This window comes from Mus caroli, unplaced genomic scaffold (assembly GCF_978045245.1).
Source record: "Mus caroli unplaced genomic scaffold, Mus_caroli_1 scaffold_7, whole genome shotgun sequence".
NCBI classification, from domain to species: Eukaryota; Metazoa; Chordata; class Mammalia; order Rodentia; family Muridae; genus Mus; species Mus caroli.
The window spans coordinates 90,610,965-90,631,337 of NW_028227262.1; the positions used below are offsets into that span (position 1 = coordinate 90,610,965).

Genomic DNA, 20,373 nt, shown 5'->3' on the forward strand with positions numbered 1-20,373 from the left:
ATCACATTAGGATTGGTCTCTTTATGATAAACTTGAGTTTGGGCTTACTCATCACTAACCCACAGGGAAGTTTTTGGAGAGGAACCATGAACTCTCATTAGAACAGTTTTATAGGAAAGGAACTAAGTGATTCAGGGTATAGCTTGCCAAGCATCTAACTGAATGACTATTGTAAGCTGACAGGTAGGTGCTCTGAAGCAAGACCAAATACATTCGAAAACTGAAAGTACATCTGAAACAATCATATTAATCTTGATTAACTGTTGCTGTTAAGAAGCTAGGTGTAACTCAGGCCAAGGACAAGCCATGCTGTCCTTATTGTATGTGCGTATAGCTTGGGTTCAGCTTTGGGTCAAGTTCTCAGGCTTCTTTTCCTTTGTCTTTTTAAGATAGAGGTTGGTTGTAAGATAGGACTGGTTTGGCCTCTCAGTAATGGTTAGTCCCAAATCGATTCATGGTGGAGCATTCATACTTGGAAAGTGTCTGTTGACTAAGACTAACAGTGAAGAAGTGACTCCAATTGAAATTTTTAACAAGTGATTTCTTGAATGGGTTAACATATATCCTGGTCTCTGTGAGCACATAGTTGACCAAATGCATTTTAAAAATAGTTTTTCAAGCACCCAACAAAATCAGTTTCTTTCATTTGGCAATGCCAGGAGTAAATATTTAAATTTCTACATCAAAGTATATTAATTCTCCATTATTCTATCATTAATTAGCTTAAAGGCATCTAGATTTCTTGCCTCTTCTCCTACATCCACTCCAGTAGTGACAAGTGCAACAGGCCCCGAAAACTTGGGCACTGTCCCGAGATGAAAAGTTTACAGAAACTTAGTCTCCTGGAATCATGACATCCTGTATAAAGAATGCTCAAATGTCCTTGCTTTAGTTGGTAAGCAGATCTGTGTGGTTTCCCGTAATATTGCTTTATTATAAGTGCTCTTAAGGATTGATTTTTTGACATATACCTAACTTAGATTATAGGCAGTCCTTGACCCGACCCTGGGCATGGATAGCTAAGTCACTGCCCTACACAGAAATTTACCATTATCTAGGAAGAAGGAAGTTTTTGATCTAAGGAGGAACCAAAGTAGATACTTAGAACTATAGATAACTGAGTTACACACATACACAGATATTTACAATGGCCTAGGGGGAAGGTGGACTATAAAATAGACTAGAATAGAAACTATGGCAAGGCCATGAAGCCCTTGCCCCTGGCGTCTAAGATTAAGTGGACTGTAGGTGGAGCTGCTTTTGAATCACAGTTGTTAACATTGAATTTTATCCCAGTTGGTTCCTGCCAGTCCTTCCGTGTTTGCATTCCTCTATTTTGTGTAAGAATTCGGTAACCTCGTTGTACCTTGCCAGTGTGTCACCTAATTTCCCTACTTTCTTCTGTATAAAAAGTTTGATGCTCTTTTTGACAAATTACATTCAGATCCACACGCCCTTGTGTCGAGTCTGTTTGTCAACCCAATTCCCGCCGACTCTATGTCCATCTGCCAGAACCCCTGATTCCCAGGGATTGAAGGAGGTCGATTAGGCCTGGTCCATGGCACTCTTCCTCAAGATTTTATACTGGCCCACTATACTGACATTGTGTTGCTTGACCAGTATAAAATATCAGCAGTAAATGAATGAAAAATGCAGTAAATTCTTACTAAAAAGTTTAGTAACTGATACATATCCAGTCTGTATAATATATAAATTACTAAAAATTCTTTTCTATATTACTAAAATAGAATTAATGAATAAATATTAGAGTACAGTGTAGACATAACATAAAAATGGGGCTGGTGAGATGGCTCAGTGGGTAAGAGCACCCGACTGCTCTTCCGAAGGTCCAGAGTTCAAATCCCAGCAACCACATGGTGGCTCACAACCATCCGCAACGAGATCTGGCACCCTCTTCTGGAGTGTTTGAAGACAGCTACAGTGTACTTACATATAATAAAAAAAAAAAAAAAACCATAAAAATGATACCATATAATTGTGCATAGTTAGTCACCATTTTAGAAAAATTGGTATTTGTGATATTAAACATTACATTTCAACATTACATGTTGAAATAAACTTTCTCTTAGGTATATTTTAATTGGTATTTATGACATATGGTTTATTTCAAAATGTAGTTAGTTTTATTTCAATTTTGTTGAAAGACTATTGAAACTGATAGTATAGAAGATAAAATAGTTATTTATTTTACACATACCTAGCGTTACAGGAGATATCACAGTACTTCATTTCCAATGACATTACATAGCCATAGTAAGAAAAACAACACAGTATTGGTAGCAAATCTGACATATTGACCCATCCAGCAGGTCCAGTTATTCGTGGGTCTTCAGGGGACTGCTCCTAAAACCAAATGGGGGGTGAGAGAGAAACGGAGACCAAGAACAGAAACAGCATGGAACCAAATCTTTTTTTTTTTGTTTGTTTGTTTTGGTTTTTCGAGACAGGGTTTCTCTGTATAGCTCTGGCTGTCCTGGCACTCACTTTGTAGACCAGGCTGGCCTCGGCAGAAATCCGCCTGCCTCTGCCTCTGCCTCCCGAGTGGAGTCAAATCTTAATCTTGTCAAGGTCTCATTGTATTCAGCAAAACTTTTAGTTTTTATACAAAAAGATCAAAGGGGAAATAACCCTTACACAGAAGGGCAGGGGAGGGAATGGTAATTTTCCTTGATGACTACAAGGGGAGGTGTGATATCTAAAATTACATCTTGTGGTTCTAACATCTGCTGTTTTCATCAGTCAGGTCTGGAGTCATCTTGCAGTAATTCTGAAACAGTCTGTTGGTGACCTGCATCTGGACTTAGTCAGCCTGGGGAGGAGGTCCAACTTTATGTCTTAAGACTTGGTAGTTCACTTGGATTATTATAAAGAATTTAGTTTTGGCTCCCAACAACATATGAAATAATGGAATAGAACAGAAGAATGGAATAATGGAATAGACATAAGGTTATGTAGCTGCAGCTACAGATCTTTGACAAAGATACTAACAATACACACTGGAGAGCGGTCGTATGTCACTAAATATTGAGGGAAAATGTTATGTCCACATGTAAGATAATTAATCTATAGCATTATATCTTACACTGCACAAAAATTACTTCCAATTGCCTTAAAGACATTAACATAATATCTGAGTCTCTGAAAATATTAAAGGAAAAAGTAGGGGAAACACTTCAGCAAATAGGTATAGGCAGGGACTTTTTATGTCAGATTCCAGGTGGTAAGGAAGTAAGACCAACAGTTAATAACTGTACCCTTGGGAAATTAAACATTTTCTGCATAGCAAAAGAAATAGTGGAAAAAAGAAAAATGACAGTTCACAGAATGGGAGGAAAATTTGGGCCAGCTGTACATCTGAGAGATGATTATTATCTAAAGTATTCTAAATTACTAAAAAACAAAACAAAAGAAAACAAAACAACCCCCCCCAAATTGAGCAAGAAATCAATCAATACAAGTAATAAATGGGCTAATGACATACACAGAACTCATATAACTCTATAAATATATAAGTAACTCAATTTGAGAAAATGATCTAAACAGGATTTCTTTTTCAGAAATACAAATTTCCAACAAGTGTGTGAAAACATGCACAGTATTACTCATGATCAGGGGAAGGCACACAAAAACTATATGGGATATCACCTCCTATATATTAGAATAACTTTTAACAAAATCTCAACAGATAACAAATGTGAGAGGGCATAGATAAAAATGGATACGTCTTTCATTTGAGGAGAAAGGTTCGATTGCTGTAGGCACTGTATGGAAGAGTATTGTACTTACTCACAGAGGATCAAAGTAGAATCATGAAATTCATACAATGATCTGAGTTTTGTGAAATTAATATGATATTAAATTGATATTCCAAAGAAATAATTGCTGTACTGTATTCATTTCTGTATTATCCATAAGAGTGAACAAAGGGAGTGACAGCTAAATCTAAGGAACATTTCAGGGGACATATGAAAACTAAACATGACAAGTGCCTTTTGGTCAGTGTCAGCACCTGGTCACATTGGGAGCAGAGTCAGCAGACACCCCTAACGTCCCTAGAGGACTCTCCACGTGATTTTAGGACCACTGACCAGACATCTCCAAGCTTCTCAAAGGAGACACCACTTCCAGGTACTGTAACACGCCCAGGATCTTTGACAACTGGACCTCAGGATAAAAGGAGCTTGGTCACAGCAGTATTTCAGGGTCTCAGAGGAACTTGACTGAGAAGAACTCTGACACACCCAGAATCTCAGCTTCACAGGAGCCCACAAATAAAGGATCACAGAGAAAGCTGGACTCTGAGGGGTCCATAATCAACTGGGATTATAGGAAGTAGAGGCTCCAATCAGATATATTGAGGACAGCAAATACTTGAGATAATCAGATGGCAGGAGGCAAGCATAAGAACAGAAGCAACAGAAACCAAGTTTATGTGGCATCTGAACCAAACTCTACCACCATAAAAAATCCTGGATACACCATCACACCAGAAAAGCAAGACGTGGATCTAAAGTCACTTCGTATGATGATAATGATGGAGGAATTTAAGAAAGACATACACGAAAACACAGGTAACCAGTTAGAAGCCTTTAAAGAGGAAACACAAAAATGACTTAGAGAGTTACAGGAAAACAAACCAAACAGTAGATGGAATTGAACAAAACCATCCAAGATCTAAAAAGGGAAATAGAAACAATAAAGAAAACTCAAAGGGAGACAACTCTGGAGATAGAAAACCTAGGAAAGAAATCAGGAACCATAGATGTGAGCATCAGAAACAGAATACAAGAGACAGAAGAGATAATCTCAGGTGCAGAAGATTCAATAGGGAACATGGACACAACAATAAAAGAAAATGCAAAATGCAAAATGGTCCTAACTCAAAGCATCCAGGAAATCAAGGACTCAATGAGAAGACCAAATCTAGGGATAATAGAAGTAGGCAAGAATGAAGATTTTCAACTTAAACGTCCAGCATATATCTTCAACAAAATTATAGAAGAAAACTTTCCATACCTAAAGAAAGAGATGCCCGAGAACATACAAGAAGCCTACAGAGCTACAGAAATAGACTGGACCAGAAAAGAAATTCCATCTGACACATAATAGTCAGAACGAAAATGCACTAAATAAAGACAAAATATTAAAAGCAGCAAGGGAAAAAGGTCAAGTAACATATAAAGGCAGGCCTATTAGAATTACTCCAGACTTCTCAACAGAAACTATAAAAGCCAGAATAACCTGGACAGATGTTATACAGACACTAAGAGAACGCAAATGCCAGCCCAGGCTACTATACCCAGGAAAACTCTCAATTACCATAGAGGGAGAAATCAAAGTACTACATGATAAAACCAAATTCACACAATATCTTTCCGCGAATCCAGCCCTTGAAAGGATAATAAAGGGAAAACACCAACACAAGGATGGAAAGTACACAGTAGAAAAAGAGAGAGAGTAATCCTTCAATAAACCTAAAAGAAGACAGCCAGAAGAACAGAATGGCAACTCAAACAACAAAAATAATAGGAAGCAACAATTACTTTTCCTTAATATCTCTTAATATCAATGGTCTCAATTACCAATAAAAAGACATAGACTAACAGACTGGCTACACAAACAGGACCCAACATTTTGCTGCTTACACAAAACCCATCTCACGGAAAACGACAGACACTAACTCAGAGTGAAAGGCTGGAAAACAATTTTCCAAGCAAATGGTCTGAAGAAACAAGCTGGAGTAGCCATTCTAATATTGAATAAAATCAACATCCAACCCAAAGTTATCAAAAAAGACAAGGAGGGGCACCTCACACTCATCAAAGGTAAAATCTTCCAAGAGGAACTCTCAATTCTGAATAGCTATGCTCCAAATGCAAGGGCAGGCACATTCCTTAAAGAAACTTTAGTAAAGCTCAAAGCACACCATGCATCTCACAGAATAATAGTGGGAGACTTCAATACTCAACTTTCATCAATGGACAGATCATGGAAACAGAAACTAAACAGAGACAGTGAAACCTACAGAAGTCATGAAACAAAGGGATTTAACAGATATGTACAGAACATTTTGTCCTAAAACAAAAGGATATACCTTCTTCTCAGCACCTCATGGTACCTTCTCCAAAATTGACAATATAATTGGTCACAAAACAGGCCTCAACAGATACAAAAGTCTTGAAATTGTCCCGTGCATCCTATCAGATCACCATGGACTAAGGCTGATCTTTAATAACAATATAAATTATAGAAAGCCAACTCACGTGGAAACTGAAGAACACTCTTCTCAATGATACTTTGGTAAAGGAAGGAATAAAGAAAGAGATTAAAGATTTTTTAAAGTTTAATGAAAATGAAGCCACAACATACCCAAAATTATGGAACACAATGAAAGCATTTCTAAGAGGAAAATTCATATCTCTGAGTGCATCCAAAAAGAAACTAGAGAGTTCACACATTAGCAGCTTGACAACACACCTAAATGCTCTAGAACAAAAGGAAGCAAATTCACCCAAGAGGAGTAGACAGCAGGAAATAATCAAACTAGGAGTCGAAATCAACCAATTGGTAACAAGAACTATTCAAAGAATCAACCAATTCAGGAGTTGGTTCTTTGAGAATATCAACAAGATAGAAAAAGCCTTAACCAGACTCACGATATGGCACAGGGACAGCATTTTAATTAACAAAATCAGAAATGAAATGGGAGAAATAACGACAGATCATGAAGAAATCAAAAACACCATCAGATCATTCTACGAAAGCTATACTCAACAAAACTGGAAAACTTGGATGAAATGGATAAATTTCTAGACAGATACCAGGTACCAGAGTTAAATCAGGATCAGATTAATGACCTAAACAGACCTATATCCTCTAAAGAAATAGAAGCGTCATTAAAATTCTCCCAACTAAAAAAAGCACAGGACAAGATGGGTTTAGTGCAGAGTTCTATCAGACCTTCAAAGAAAATCTAATTCCAGTTCTTCTCAAACTATTCCACAAAATGGAAATAAAAGATACTCAACCAAAATCAGTCTATGAAGCCACAATTACTCTGATACCTAAACCACAGAAAGACCCAACAAAGATAGAGAACTTCAGACCAATTTCCCTTATGAATATGGATGCAAAAATACTCAATAAAATTCTCACTAACCGAATCCAAGAACACATCAAAACAATCATCCATCCTGATCAATTCGGTTTTATTCCAGGGATGCAGGGATAATTTAATATACGGAAATGCATCAACATAATCCACTGTATATACAAACTCAAAGACATACACCAAATGATCATCTCCTTAGATGCTGAGAAAGCATTTGACAAAATCCAACACCCATTCATGATAAAAGTCTTGGAAAGATCAGGAATTCAAGGCCCATACCTAAACTTGATAAAAGCAATGTACAGCAAACCAGTAGCCAACATCAAAGTAAATGGTGAGTAGCTGGAAGTAATCCCACTAAAATCAGGGACTATACAAGGCTTCCCACTTTTTCTCTACCTATTCAATATAGTACTTGAAATCCTAGACAGAGCAATTAGACAACAAAAGAACATCAAGGGGATACAAATTGAAAAGGAAGAAGTCAAATTATCACTATTTGTAGATGATATGATAGTATATATAAGTGACCCTAAAACTTCTACCACAGAACTCCTAAACCTGATAAACAGCTTCAGTCTAGTAGCTGGATATAAAATTAACTCAAACAAGTCAATGGCCTTTCTCTACACAGAGGTTAAACAGGCTGAGAAAGAAATTAGGGAAACAATACCCTTCTCAATAGTCGCAAATAATATAAAATACTTTGGTGGGACTCTAACTAAGGAAGTGAAAGATCTGTATGATAAAAACTTCAAGTCTCTGAAGAAAGAAATTAAAGAAGATCTCAGAAGATGGAAAGATTTCCCATGCTCATGGATTGGCAGGATCAATATAGTAAAAATGGCTATATTGCCAAATGCATTCTACAGATTTTATGCAATCCCCATCAAAATTCCATCTCATTTCTTCAAGGAATTAGAAAAGGCAATTTGCATATTCATCTGGAATAACAAAAACCTAGAATAGTAAAAACTCTTCTCAATGATAAAGGAACCTCTGGTGGAATCACCATGCCTGCCCTAAAGCTCTACTACAGTGCAATTTTGATAAAAAAACTGCATGGTACTGGTATAGCAACAGACAAGTAGACCAATGGAAGAGAATGGAAGATGCAGAAATGAACACACACACCTATGGTCACTTGAGCTTTGACAAGGGAGCTAAAACCATCCAGTGGAAAAAAGACAGCATTTTCAACAAATGGTGCTGGCACAAATGGCAGTTATCATGTAGAAGAATGCGAATTTATCCATTCCTATCCTATCTCCTTTTACTAAAGTCAAATGTAAGTGGATCAAGGAAATCCACATAAAACCAGAGACACTGGTTTTCGCCTCTATAGGCGAAAGTGGGGAAAAAAATCCTAGAAGGTATGGGCACAGGGGAAAAATTCCTGAATAGAACAGCAATGGCTTGTGCTGTAAGATCGAGATTCGACAAATGGGACCTAATAAAATTGCAAAGCTTTGGTATGGCAAAAGACACTGTCAATAAGACAAAAGGGCCATCAATAGATTTGGAAAGGATCTTTACCAATCCTAAATCAGATGGGGGACTAATATCCAATATTTAGAAAGAACACATTTAGGGGACTCCAGAAAATCAAATAACCCCATTAAAAATGGGGCTCAGAGCTAAACAAAGAATGCTCACCTGAGGAATATTGAATGGCTGAGAAGTTCTTGAAAAAATGTTCAGCATTCTTAATCATCAGGGAAATGCAAATCAAAATGACCCTGAGATTCCACCTCACACCAGTCAGACTTGCTAAGATCAAATATTCAGAGGACAGCAGATGCTGGCTAGGATGTGGAGAAAGAGGAACACTCCTCCATTGCTGGTGGGATCACAAGCTGGTACAACCACTCTGGAATCAGTCTGGCAGTTCCTCAGAAAATTGGACATAGTACTACTGGAGGATCCAGCAATACCTCAACTGGGTATATATACAGAAGATGTTCCAACTGGTAATAAGGACACATGTTCCACTATGTTCATAGCAACCTTATTTATTATAGCCAGAAGCTGGAAAGAACCCAGATGTCCCTCAACAGAGTGATGGATACAGAAAATGTGACACATTTATACAATGTTGTACTACTCAGCTATTAAAAATAATTAATTTATGAAATTCCTAGGCAAATGGATGAATCTGAAGGGCATCATCCTCAGTGAGGTACCCAATCACAAAAGAACTCAATGATATGTACTCACTGATAAGTGGATATTAGCCCAGAAACTTTGAATACCCAAGATACAAGTTGCAAAACACATGAAACTCAAGAAGAATGAAGAACAAAATGTGGTCTGTTTGCCCCTTTTTAGAATTCAGAAAAAAAACACCCATGGAACGAGTTAAATTGACAAAGTTTGGAGCTGTGTCGAAAGGATGGACCATCTAGAGACTGTTACACCTGGGGATCCATCCCATTATCAGCCTCCAAACGCTGACACCATTGCATATGCCAGCAAGATTTTGATGAAAGAACCCTGATATAGCTGTTTCTTGTGAGGCTATGCTGGTGTCTGGCAAACACAGAAGTGGATGATCACAATCAGCTATTGGATTGAACACAGGGCCCCCAATGGAGGAGCTAGAGAAAATATCTAGGAGCTAAAGGGGTCTGCAACCCTATAGGTGGAACAACAATATGAACTAACCAGTACCCCCAGAGATCATGTCTCTTGCTGCATATGTAGCAGAAGACGGCCTAGTTGGCCATCATTGGGAAGAGAGGCCCCTTTGTCTTGCAAACTTTATATGCCTCATTACAGGGGAACACCAGGGCCAAGAAGTGGGAGTGGGTGGGTAGGGGAGTGGGGGGGGGGGGAGGGTATGAGGGACTTTTGGAATAGCATTTCAAATGTAAATGAAGAAAATACCTAATAAAAACAACAAAACTAAACACAGTAGATGCTTTCAAAATATATACACATATAAAGACAATTTAAATTACATTGCCACATAAAAAGTGAGACAAAACCCCTAATGAAATCCTACATCTCCAAATGAAGCTTTCAGTGCTAGCAATCAGTTCTAAATAATTGAGTTGTTCATTAAATGGGGTCTATGGGAACCCCCAAACAGCCCAAGGTATTGTCAAGGCTGTTGTATGTTCTCCACAAACTGACATTAAAGCCATATTCTTGAATACAGCAATTGCACAACTCATTGAATATGGTAAAATGAAGGTGGTGACTACTACAGTCCTTACTCCTGTAGGTCAGAATTTATGGTTATGGAAGGAAACATGCATACTACCAAAGGAGAAAGGTCAACACCAACCCATCTAAAAAATCTTCAGTCTACAATGGTGTGTCATTCCTATAAGATGTGCTCATGCAATAATAGGCCGAAACTTGTGGGAGTAACAAAAAAAATCTGTTTATTTTAAAGCATGAAATCCATGAGATTGAAACCATATCCAGCACTATAAGAATCTGAAATGAGATAGATGAAGGAGAAAATGCAATACTAATGTTCTGCCAAAAAATTTTTACTAATAAAAATGATATCTAATGACATACCGCTAAACTCATAGACCTGAGTCTGCTTCCGACATCATTAAAGAAGCTTCCTCCAGACGATAGAGATAGATAGAGTGACCCACAGCTAGAAAATACACATAGTAAGAGACACTAAGACAGTCAACCCTTTATGGAAAGTCTCCATAAAATTCTTCTCCATGGAGCACAAGGAATTCTGTGGAAAAGGTGGTAGAAAGACTAGAATAAGCTAGAATGAATAGAAAGCATCAAGGAAACAAATCCTTATAAATATATTAAAATGGACATGCATATAAACTCAGAGACTGTGACAACATGCACAGGAACTGTTTGGGGTGTGCCTGTGGTGTCCTAGAGTAGAACTGATACACATCCCCTCCATAATCAAACAGCTGTCTGCCTTTGAAGCAATTTGCAAATAAAAATTAACCTTTCTTCATAGTAGTCTCACTGGAGAAACACAATACTCTTAAGAGTAGACTCTATGCCTGACAGGTAGATGGACAACACAAAACAGTCTTAATGAAGTCTTTAGTGTGATCCTTCGCCTATATACTATGACTTTTGTTTTTGTATTTTTATGAGATCTCTTTGTGAGAACTTGTGTGTTTCTGTGTCTTGCTTTGGCACATTTTTCTTCTGTGTGTTTTGTCCTATTCTAATTTATTTATTTTCTTTTATCTTATAGTTTATTTTACTGTTATTTCTTAGAGGCCTGCTTATTTTCTAAAGAGAGAAAGAAATGTCAGTTTGGATGGGGTAGGAGGTGAGGAGGAACTATAAGGAACAGCAGAAGGAGAAACACTAAAAACACTTTATAGTATATGAATATTTTTCTCAATAAAAGAACAGAACAATTTTATATGTGGGGGGTATGGTGGTGAATACTTCTAATCTCAGAACGGAAGAAGTAGAAACTGGAAGAGCCATGATATTATGATCTTCACCCACATCATAGACAGAGAGATACTCTATAAAGACACAAGGTGAATGGCATGTGAGGAACAACAGCCAAGGTTGTCTCCTGGCCTCCATGTGCACATATACACATATCTTGTAGCTGTACACACATACATACATACATGCATACAGATACACAATAAATACATTGTACAACATGCATGTATATATAATTTTTACCAATAATATTTCTATAATTAGATAGAAAAATATATAAATACATGGGCACATATTTTTTATATAACTAATTAAGTAACTGTTGAAAAATCTGAATTTTTATACTCACATTATTTTTATGGATCCAGAGAAATTAGGGAATAGAATTACAGCTACAATAAAATATTGAAACTATTACTTATTTATGTGCATAAATTCAAATCTTTTCAAAAGGGCTATCATCAAGGAAATTCTTTTCTGTAACTCCAGCATCAAAAAGACATTTATGATAAAATGTAAAATGTAGAAAGAGAATTTATGTGTAAATATCAACTTATTGTACACAATTAATTTAAGAACTCTATAGTGCTTGGAAACAGAAATGTTAAAAAATATATGTATAATACCACTAAATTTATTTAAATCATATGAAGAACCTTGCTTTGCTACTAAAACCATTGAAGTTAAAAATGAAACACATTCCAGATGCATATGTAGCAGAGGATGGCTTACTTGGTCATTAATGAGAGGAAAGGCCCCTGGTCCTGTGAAGGTTCTATGCCCCAGTGTAGGGAAATGCCAGGGCCAGGAAGCAGAAGAGGGAGGGTTGGTGAGCAGGGAGAGAGGATTGGGCATAGGGGTTTTCAGAAGGGAAACAAGAAAAAGGGATATCATTTGAAATGTAAATAGAGAAAATATGTAATAAAAAAAGAAAAAAGAAAAAAATCCAAAGCATGCGTATTTTAGAAGTAAAATAATTGGGTCTGCACAGAATAACTCCTTATAACCAGTTGTATGTGTAATTCCTGGAGATCCTATGTACTCTTCTTACCTCTGTGGGCACTGGGAATATACAGTGCATGCATGCATGCTAACATGATACTTATACATATAAGTAAAATAAATTAATAGGTCTTTAAAAAAAGAAAAAAAAACATTTAAAAAAATTCTGGCAGTGCTTTGACTGCATGTTTTCCAACATAATTATTATTCTATTATCAGAAGTGATTTGTACCAAAGGAGTAATTGTGGGATAGGCACACATCACAAATTTCTGAACAGTCAGGATTACTGGGTCATACCTCCATAACAGGACTGAGGAGGATGAGATGATGAAGTCCACCCAGTACATGACCACAAAGAAAACCACCAGCAGCAAGATGGTCTGGGTGGCCCTTTTCTCAGGGGAGGCTCTCAGATGGCTGATGCTATGAAGATGCTTGCATTGCCTCTTATGTCTGGACAAGATTATCACCATGTATGTGCTTGTGATCAGCATGACTCCTACAAGAAATACATCTCTGGAGATTGACACTGTTAAAATCAATCCTTTGATGATGTAGTTCTTTGGTAAGAGTGTACAGGATTTAGTGACCTTCATCTGGTTGGTTTCACTTAAGTTGGTAAAACCACCAACATATAAGATCTGGTTACTACTGTAGAGCAAATTGAAAGACCAAATACAGAAGAAAGCATAGATCAAGTACATTTTCAGTCTTCGTTTGAATTTTGCCAACAGTGATGTACTGGGACTGATTGTGACAGCCTGGACCACACTCAGGAGGCAGGTGTTGCAGATAGAAAGGCCTCTCATCACCCTGCTTATGTAAAATAGTGTCTTACATTTGAAGTCATTCTCAATGTTCAGTGTCTCAAATATGTCTGTAAGCCAAATATCCCCTCCAGCAAGGAACATCATTATGTGAACGAAGGTCAGTTGACAGGAGATCAGGTCTGTGGGTTTAGGTCTGTGACCAAGGATTATGAAAGTATAGAAAAAAAGAAGAAACATATTGGCTAAAACTCCAAGTCCAGCTTGGAAATAAAGAACATTCTTGAATAAGGACATAAGTGGAGTGTGTATTCATCTTAAGAGCATAATAGAGGTTTACTTCACATATCTGAAAAAAAGTAACAGATTATTACGGTTATGAATGTTCCTAGATGTCTCCCAGGTTAGTCCCCATCCCAACATCTTTGTGAGAAAGAACTTCAGATTAAAGCACTAACTTCCAGCTACCAAGAAAAATGCATTTTTTCTATCCTTTTTGGAGGAAAAAATATAAATTGTTAATAGAATATAGTACTAATTGCTTCTTAGGTTTCCATGATGATATTTTACCTATGTACCTCTTTGTTTAGTATTTATCTCCTACCATTTTCTAAGAAGGCACCCTTTTCCTATTTTTCTTATTTGATACCTGTACTCTGGTTTTCTGCTCTTTATTTTTCCAGCTCCCTTGCCTACCCTGCAATGGTCCTATTTTGCTTTTCTGGTTTCTGTTGTTACTACATGCTGCATAATCACATCTGAAGATGTGCAGCTGAGAGCCTCTAGCAAGGGGCAATATATAACATTAAGACAAACATAGTTTTCAACACATTATGTCAAATATGAAACACTGAAGACGACCAGATACTGATCCTGTTAGCAAATTTCTGTTTTAAAAGAGATTCCTTCTTATGCAGTGGAAAACAAGTTCCCCAGTATTATCATATATCATCAGTATCCACATACCTTTTACAGTTTCACTCAACAGTATTATATTTAATTCTTATTTTAGTTATTTGGCCTATTTACCTCCAGAGATCATTTTGTAACATACCCATTAATATGATACCACAAATCAATCATTTAATAGTCACATAATTTTAGCTCCCCCCAAACTTAATCTTGCAAAGGGATGGATCATCCCATTTGCCAGAGCCAAGCTCCTGATTATCTTACCAACGTATTTTTACTACACATTGAGGTTCTACTTTTAAAAGCTTCAGACTCATGCTGGAGAGATGGCTCAGTTGTCAAGAGCACTTCTTGCTTTGGAACAACCTGGGTTTGATTCTCTAGAATGATATCATGGCTTGGAACCATCATGACTCTAATTCACAGAGATGTATTGCCCTGTATGAAATGTATGCAAGTTTTGCACACATAATACATGTAGGCAAAAATACATGTATGTAAAATAAGGTAAATGAACAAAGCTCTAGGATAATTGTGAGAGGCCAGTTCCTGAGTTCTTGTTCTCTCTTGAAGGTAGCCAAGGGTAAAGAGTATCCATGGGGGCAAGACTTGGTCTTGAAAAAAATTAGGGTTGCTTTTTAATTTTAAAATATTTACCTGTTTTAGGTATATATTACTTTGCAACAGTAGTTGGCCTCTCTGTCTGAGTTTCTTTGATTCCAGAAACAGCAGAGTATCTGGCCTTTAGCATCTCATTGTAATACAGCAAAGGTTTTAAGTAAAGGATTAATTGATAGGTATTTTCCCTAGCTCAGAAGCCTCACATCTAGCTTGTCCGGATGGAAGGAGGTTTAAACCAATAAACTTTTATTGAACATGGAGAACAGAGTCACTCACAGATGAAAAATCTTTTACCCAAGAAAATATGCCTAACCTCACATACATTCATCTACAAATTCATGAATATACACTCATATACCTTTATGATACGATTTAGGCTCAGGTACTTACTTTTCTCATAATTACTTACTTACTTACATACAAACAGCTATACTTACATAAGCATATGGATCAATAGACCAAGTGTAAGTACAGAAAGAATTCACTCAATCTGGATGAAAGATGAACTCCAATCTTTGTTGCATAGAGAAAGAAAAACCTTCTACCCTTTCATTGTAAATGAATTAAACCCAAGTCTGTAAGAAAAAGCTTTATTCTCTTTAGTTAGACTAAGCCCTTTTTTTCAGAACAGAACTGTTCTGCCCTATGCTAAGGAGAAGACTGCCTGCTCTTTCTGCTTTCTTTGCAAGTTTTTTGTCCCTCTTTCTCTCTGCATTCTGTCTACCTCTCTCTTCTTATATTCATCTTTATTTCTGAGGGAAAGTAAAGAAGGGAAAATCTATCAGACTATCCTCTCCTAATTTATAAGTATCTCTCTATATTTCTAAGTTACTCCACTCTTCTTCCCATCTTCTAATTCTCCTCCTAATCCTGCTCTTTCCTTCTGCTCTGCAGTAATAATGTCATATAATGTAATTGTTCCTAGTTTTATTTTGTACCTTTCCTAGGGGAATAGATCACATGATAAAGCTTTACCATGAGCTTATACATGAACTCAAATCATAAATTGTGTAAGAAATTTACAACAGAGATGTTTACGCCTATTCTCATTAAGACTAGACATTATCTGTCACTAGCTCTCCAGGTTAATTTAAAGCTAAAACAAACAAACAAACCAAAACCAAAACAAAAAACAAAAACAAAAACATAATTTCTGTACTAAGTTATCATTGAAACTCAGCCAATATTTTATCCTCTGTTCTTGCATCTATAGTCATCAGTTAATTTTCTTTTATGGCCTTCAGTTAATTGTTTTACAGTCACTTAGAATGTGTTCTAGGTTGTAAATACCTTGTTTTTATCTCAGAAGCAATTTGTTACACTTGGAGACCAGCAGAGTTCTAATTTCAGTTTTCTTATAAAAAATGGCTATAATAACAGTCTCACTATAAAGGGCTTTATAATTACTAATATTTTTGAGTAATTCTTATTTCTTAATTCTATCATTATTCAGAATTAAGAAATGACCCATTTGTCTATGCAGCATCACTACAACACAGTTCATCTTCATTGATTTGAATAAATCTGCCGAAAAGTGTGGGCTAATACTTGGTGAAATGTATATATATATATATATATATATATATATATATATATATATATATAATATTAATAGCAGAAATCTTTCCTAACATGTAGTTACTTCAGCTTTGTGTAGAAGGGCTCATATACCATAGTTGTACAGCCCATGTTGAAACCACCTCAGGGAGATAACCTGTTAGGTATTAGCCTCTCCTAGATGTTCCTGGCAGATAATGCTTATTTCAAGCCTTGGTTTCAAAACTGTAAGAATTGTAGCCCAATTGTGCACGATAACAGCCATGCAGCAATGACAAATTTTCTTCATGTGCCTATTTTATAGTCATTTTATGGGATTATAGCATATGTGTGCTCATGTGTGTGCGCTTATATGTGTGTCACTCTGTTACCCCCCAACACACACACAGAGAAAGGATTAGTTTTAAAAGTACAATGGATAAATCATGTAACATAATTATTAATTATACATCAATAATTTGTTAATATACCACCTCAATAGTATGAAATGATAATCACATAATAAGGTAAAATATAGTAATCTAAAATGTAGTTTTAATCCTAAAGATATGAATTCAAATTCTCTACTTCATATTCATTGCTTTGGTAAATAGTTATCATTTACAGAAATGATGCATCTTCTAATTCATCACCTGGAATCTTTCTTTTGAGCGTACTGGAGCTGAGAGTTGATGAAAAATGGCTATAGCTGCCATAGGTAAAAACATAAATATGTACATGTGTTGTTAATATAGACACTCAGAAAAATTGTGTTGTATTTGAAAAGAAAATTGCAGTTTTGGGGGCCTCCACATTAGTTTCACTTGTATTCTTTAGTTGTAAATAGTAAAACCAAGGGTATATCCATAACCATTTATAATAGTGGAGAGACCACCCTGATTGGCGCAGTCAAATGGCTTAGCAGTCTGCAGCCAGCTATCTGAAGAGGCATACACCAACAACAAAAACAATGAACAAAGCAGGAAAGAAAGAAAGAAAGAAAGAAAGAAAGAAAGAAAGAAAGAAAGAGGATGGAAAAAGCTACTTCATGAAAATTTCTAAGTTCTTCCATGAAAAAAAAATCTCTCTGCTCTTCATTATCACAATATATGATTTTACAACAGCCTTGCTTTATGAATTTAGAGGAATCTTGTATTCTACATTTTGGGAATTTAATAACACAAGGAACATGCAAATATACTAAATCTTATGTATAATTTTCATTTTAAGCTTCACCACATATAGTGAGTAATGACCTAAAAGCTGTATAAGAGATCTGCTCAGAGAGAACATAAAGTGAGCATGTGACTTTCAGGTGACAAGTGAAATTGTTGGCTGATGTACTGTCCTCTGTCAGCAACATGACAAATTCTTTAGGAATCTCATAATGATGAAGAACTTAATCACTCAAATTCATTCCATGAAATTTTTATGAAATATATAATGCCAGCAGAAATTATTACTTTTTAAATAAGTACTAATTCATAATATTTACCTGATAATCTTAAATAACTTAAATTTATGAATTGTTATTCAGAAATTGAATTTAGTGTAGGTCTATAAGCACAAAGACACTGACTAGACTATTTCACTTTCACACTATGAGCCAGTTGCCTCAAGATGAAGCAGCAGCAGAAGCACTGTCACTGCAGAGACAGTGGGGAAGCATTCAGATCCACAGCTTCATCATAAGTTGTGTTGTGTGAGTTTGGGAAAGATAAGAAAATGTTCACTGAAAGTGTGTGTGTGTGTCCTTCTTTGTGTATGAGTGTGTTTGTGCTTTGTATTTTGTATCTATTAGAGGAAACCTTAGGGATTTTGACTTTAGAAATTTTATATCATTTAAGAAATGAATTTTTTTTCTCACTGGCAAGGAAAAGCTTGCTCAATATTATATAGCAGTAGTGTAACATGCTTCAGTCTAGAAAACGTGAAATAAGAAAAATGAATTCATTTTAATAAAAAGACTAAAATTCCTATGGAATTTACATTTATATAAAGTTAACTTGAAAAACTTTAACAAATGATGTGATATTTTCAGATGTTTAAAGTACATATAAAAGATCTACTTTATTAGAAAACATTGCAATAGATTAAATGAATCTATATAAAATTTTAAAACTTATATGATGTTAAGAATACTTTATGCCTTACTAGGCCATGATTTGAAACTTTCCTAAGAATTCCTAGGTATATGCAAACTTACCAGACTGGAAAATTACATATATACCCTAAATTTATATTTGTTTGATATTTTTAGCTTTTGGTTAATATAAATAAGTGAATAAAGTCAGTTAATGAGAAAATGCAAATGCAATTCAATATGATACAAATGTATTAATATTATAAATGTCCTCCTACACACCAATAAATGTCAAGTCTTTGTTTTTCATACTCTAAGATATCTTAGGTATCTTGTCACAAGTATGTAAAAGTAACACAATTGCCAATACCTAGGTGGAACTTGAGCTTACTATTATTACAGCATACACTCAGAAAAATGCTATGTCAGACGTGCTCCTAAAATATGACATCTGCAACTATTTTTTACACATATATAAAAGTGCACTCATTTCATGACGTGTTCATTCGATACATAATACCCATTGATAGTCTTCACTCTATTAGCTTTTCTTTCTCTCTACTCATACTACTGCTAGGCACCTGTCCTCTTTGCAAGAGCTCTTTCTACTGTTACATATAATCAGAGATCACATTAAATGAAATCTATGTTCTTTCCTAAATCATTACACTTATATCTTTTATGTCTACAAGCTTCTGATATGTTTATTAAACAGTACCACTGAAAAGCAATACTCTAATCAGAAGTTCTCTAACCTCATTTTACAGAAAACCCTGTTTCCTTCTACCACCTACTTACAGCTCTCACTATAGTGGAGAGAAAAAGAAACACTCACCGAGCTTATCCTTTGATAAACATCCTTGTAGAATGAGGCCCCTAAAAGTAGAAATAAGGAAGGAATATCATCAGCTCATCTCCCAATAGACCCACAGTTAACATGTAATGTGGAGTAGGCAATTCTGACCTTAAGGTGATTACAAATTGGTACCATCAAATGGAAAAGTTAACTTCTCTAATTCCAGGAGAATAGTAGAGTAGGAACAGCTGAGCTCTTGGTTTCCCATGTGTGAGCCATGTCTCTCCAGGCTATATCTGTCTATGTAGATTGATTGACCCCAGTCCCTGGGATCAATAGTAAGAATAATAGTTTCTCATTTAAAAGGAGTAAGAAAAATTTTCGGCCCCAAGGTATCCATCCTACTTCCAAAACAGTCATAGTGTATTCCATCCTTACTTGACAGTGGCTTCAGGGTCTCACTGAGAATTTAACAGCTCTTTGCCTGTAAATAAGAAAATGCCACTTCTACCAAACATAGTTGGGGAAATTAATTTTTTTATAGAGCACACAGATGGAAAGATAATTGAGCTGTGGAGCAGAAAATATAGCTCAGACAGCTATTTGAGTGCATATCTAGAAAGTATTGTGTTTGTGGGACACCATGAAGAAATCGAACCTTCAAGTTATATGCATAGGTGAGAAAGAAGAATTCCAAGTCAAAGGCATACACAAGACATCCAACAAAATCATAGATGAAAACTCCCTCAAACATACTATATAACACAAGAACACAGACACCCAAAGAAGGCAAGACTAGAATAAAAATTTTCCATGATCTTATAGTTAAAACACTAAGTATACAAACCACAATAACAAAATGAATTGAAAGCTCTAAGAGAAAACATGCAAGACACAAATAAAGAAACCCATCAAATGGAAAAATAAACTTTCCCAGTTCCAGAAACAGCTGACTCATGGCAAACTTTCAAGGCTGGAAAGAGCCCATAGCAATACTTCTCAAGTGATAAAGGACAGCACATCTAAAATAATATAACTAGCAATACAACTGATATGATTGAAAGATGAACAAGTTTCCATAACATAGACAGCCTAAAACATTAATATTTCACAAA

The 20,373-nt window shown here is 35.9% G+C and overlaps 1 protein-coding gene across 1 annotated transcript; it reads right to left on the reverse strand.

Annotated features, from left to right (window-relative positions):
- Positions 1 to 10,125: 10,125 nt before the first annotated feature.
- On the reverse strand, positions 10,126 to 15,396 carry LOC110296643 (vomeronasal type-1 receptor 90-like). Its single transcript, XM_085840575.1, has 2 exons — positions 15,281 to 15,396; positions 10,126 to 13,659 (listed from the first exon to the last, which is right to left on the reverse strand). The coding sequence occupies exon 2, from the start codon at positions 13,605 to 13,607 to the stop codon at positions 12,675 to 12,677; it is 933 nt and encodes a 310-aa protein (XP_085696701.1). The 5' UTR covers positions 13,608 to 13,659; positions 15,281 to 15,396; the 3' UTR covers positions 10,126 to 12,674.
- Between the last annotated feature and the right edge of the window lie 4,977 nt (positions 15,397 to 20,373).

Coding starts and splice junctions, on each gene's coding strand:
- LOC110296643 (XM_085840575.1), bottom strand. CDS start 13,607: ATGTCCTTATTCAAGAATGTTCTTTATTTCCAAGCTGGACTTGGAGTT.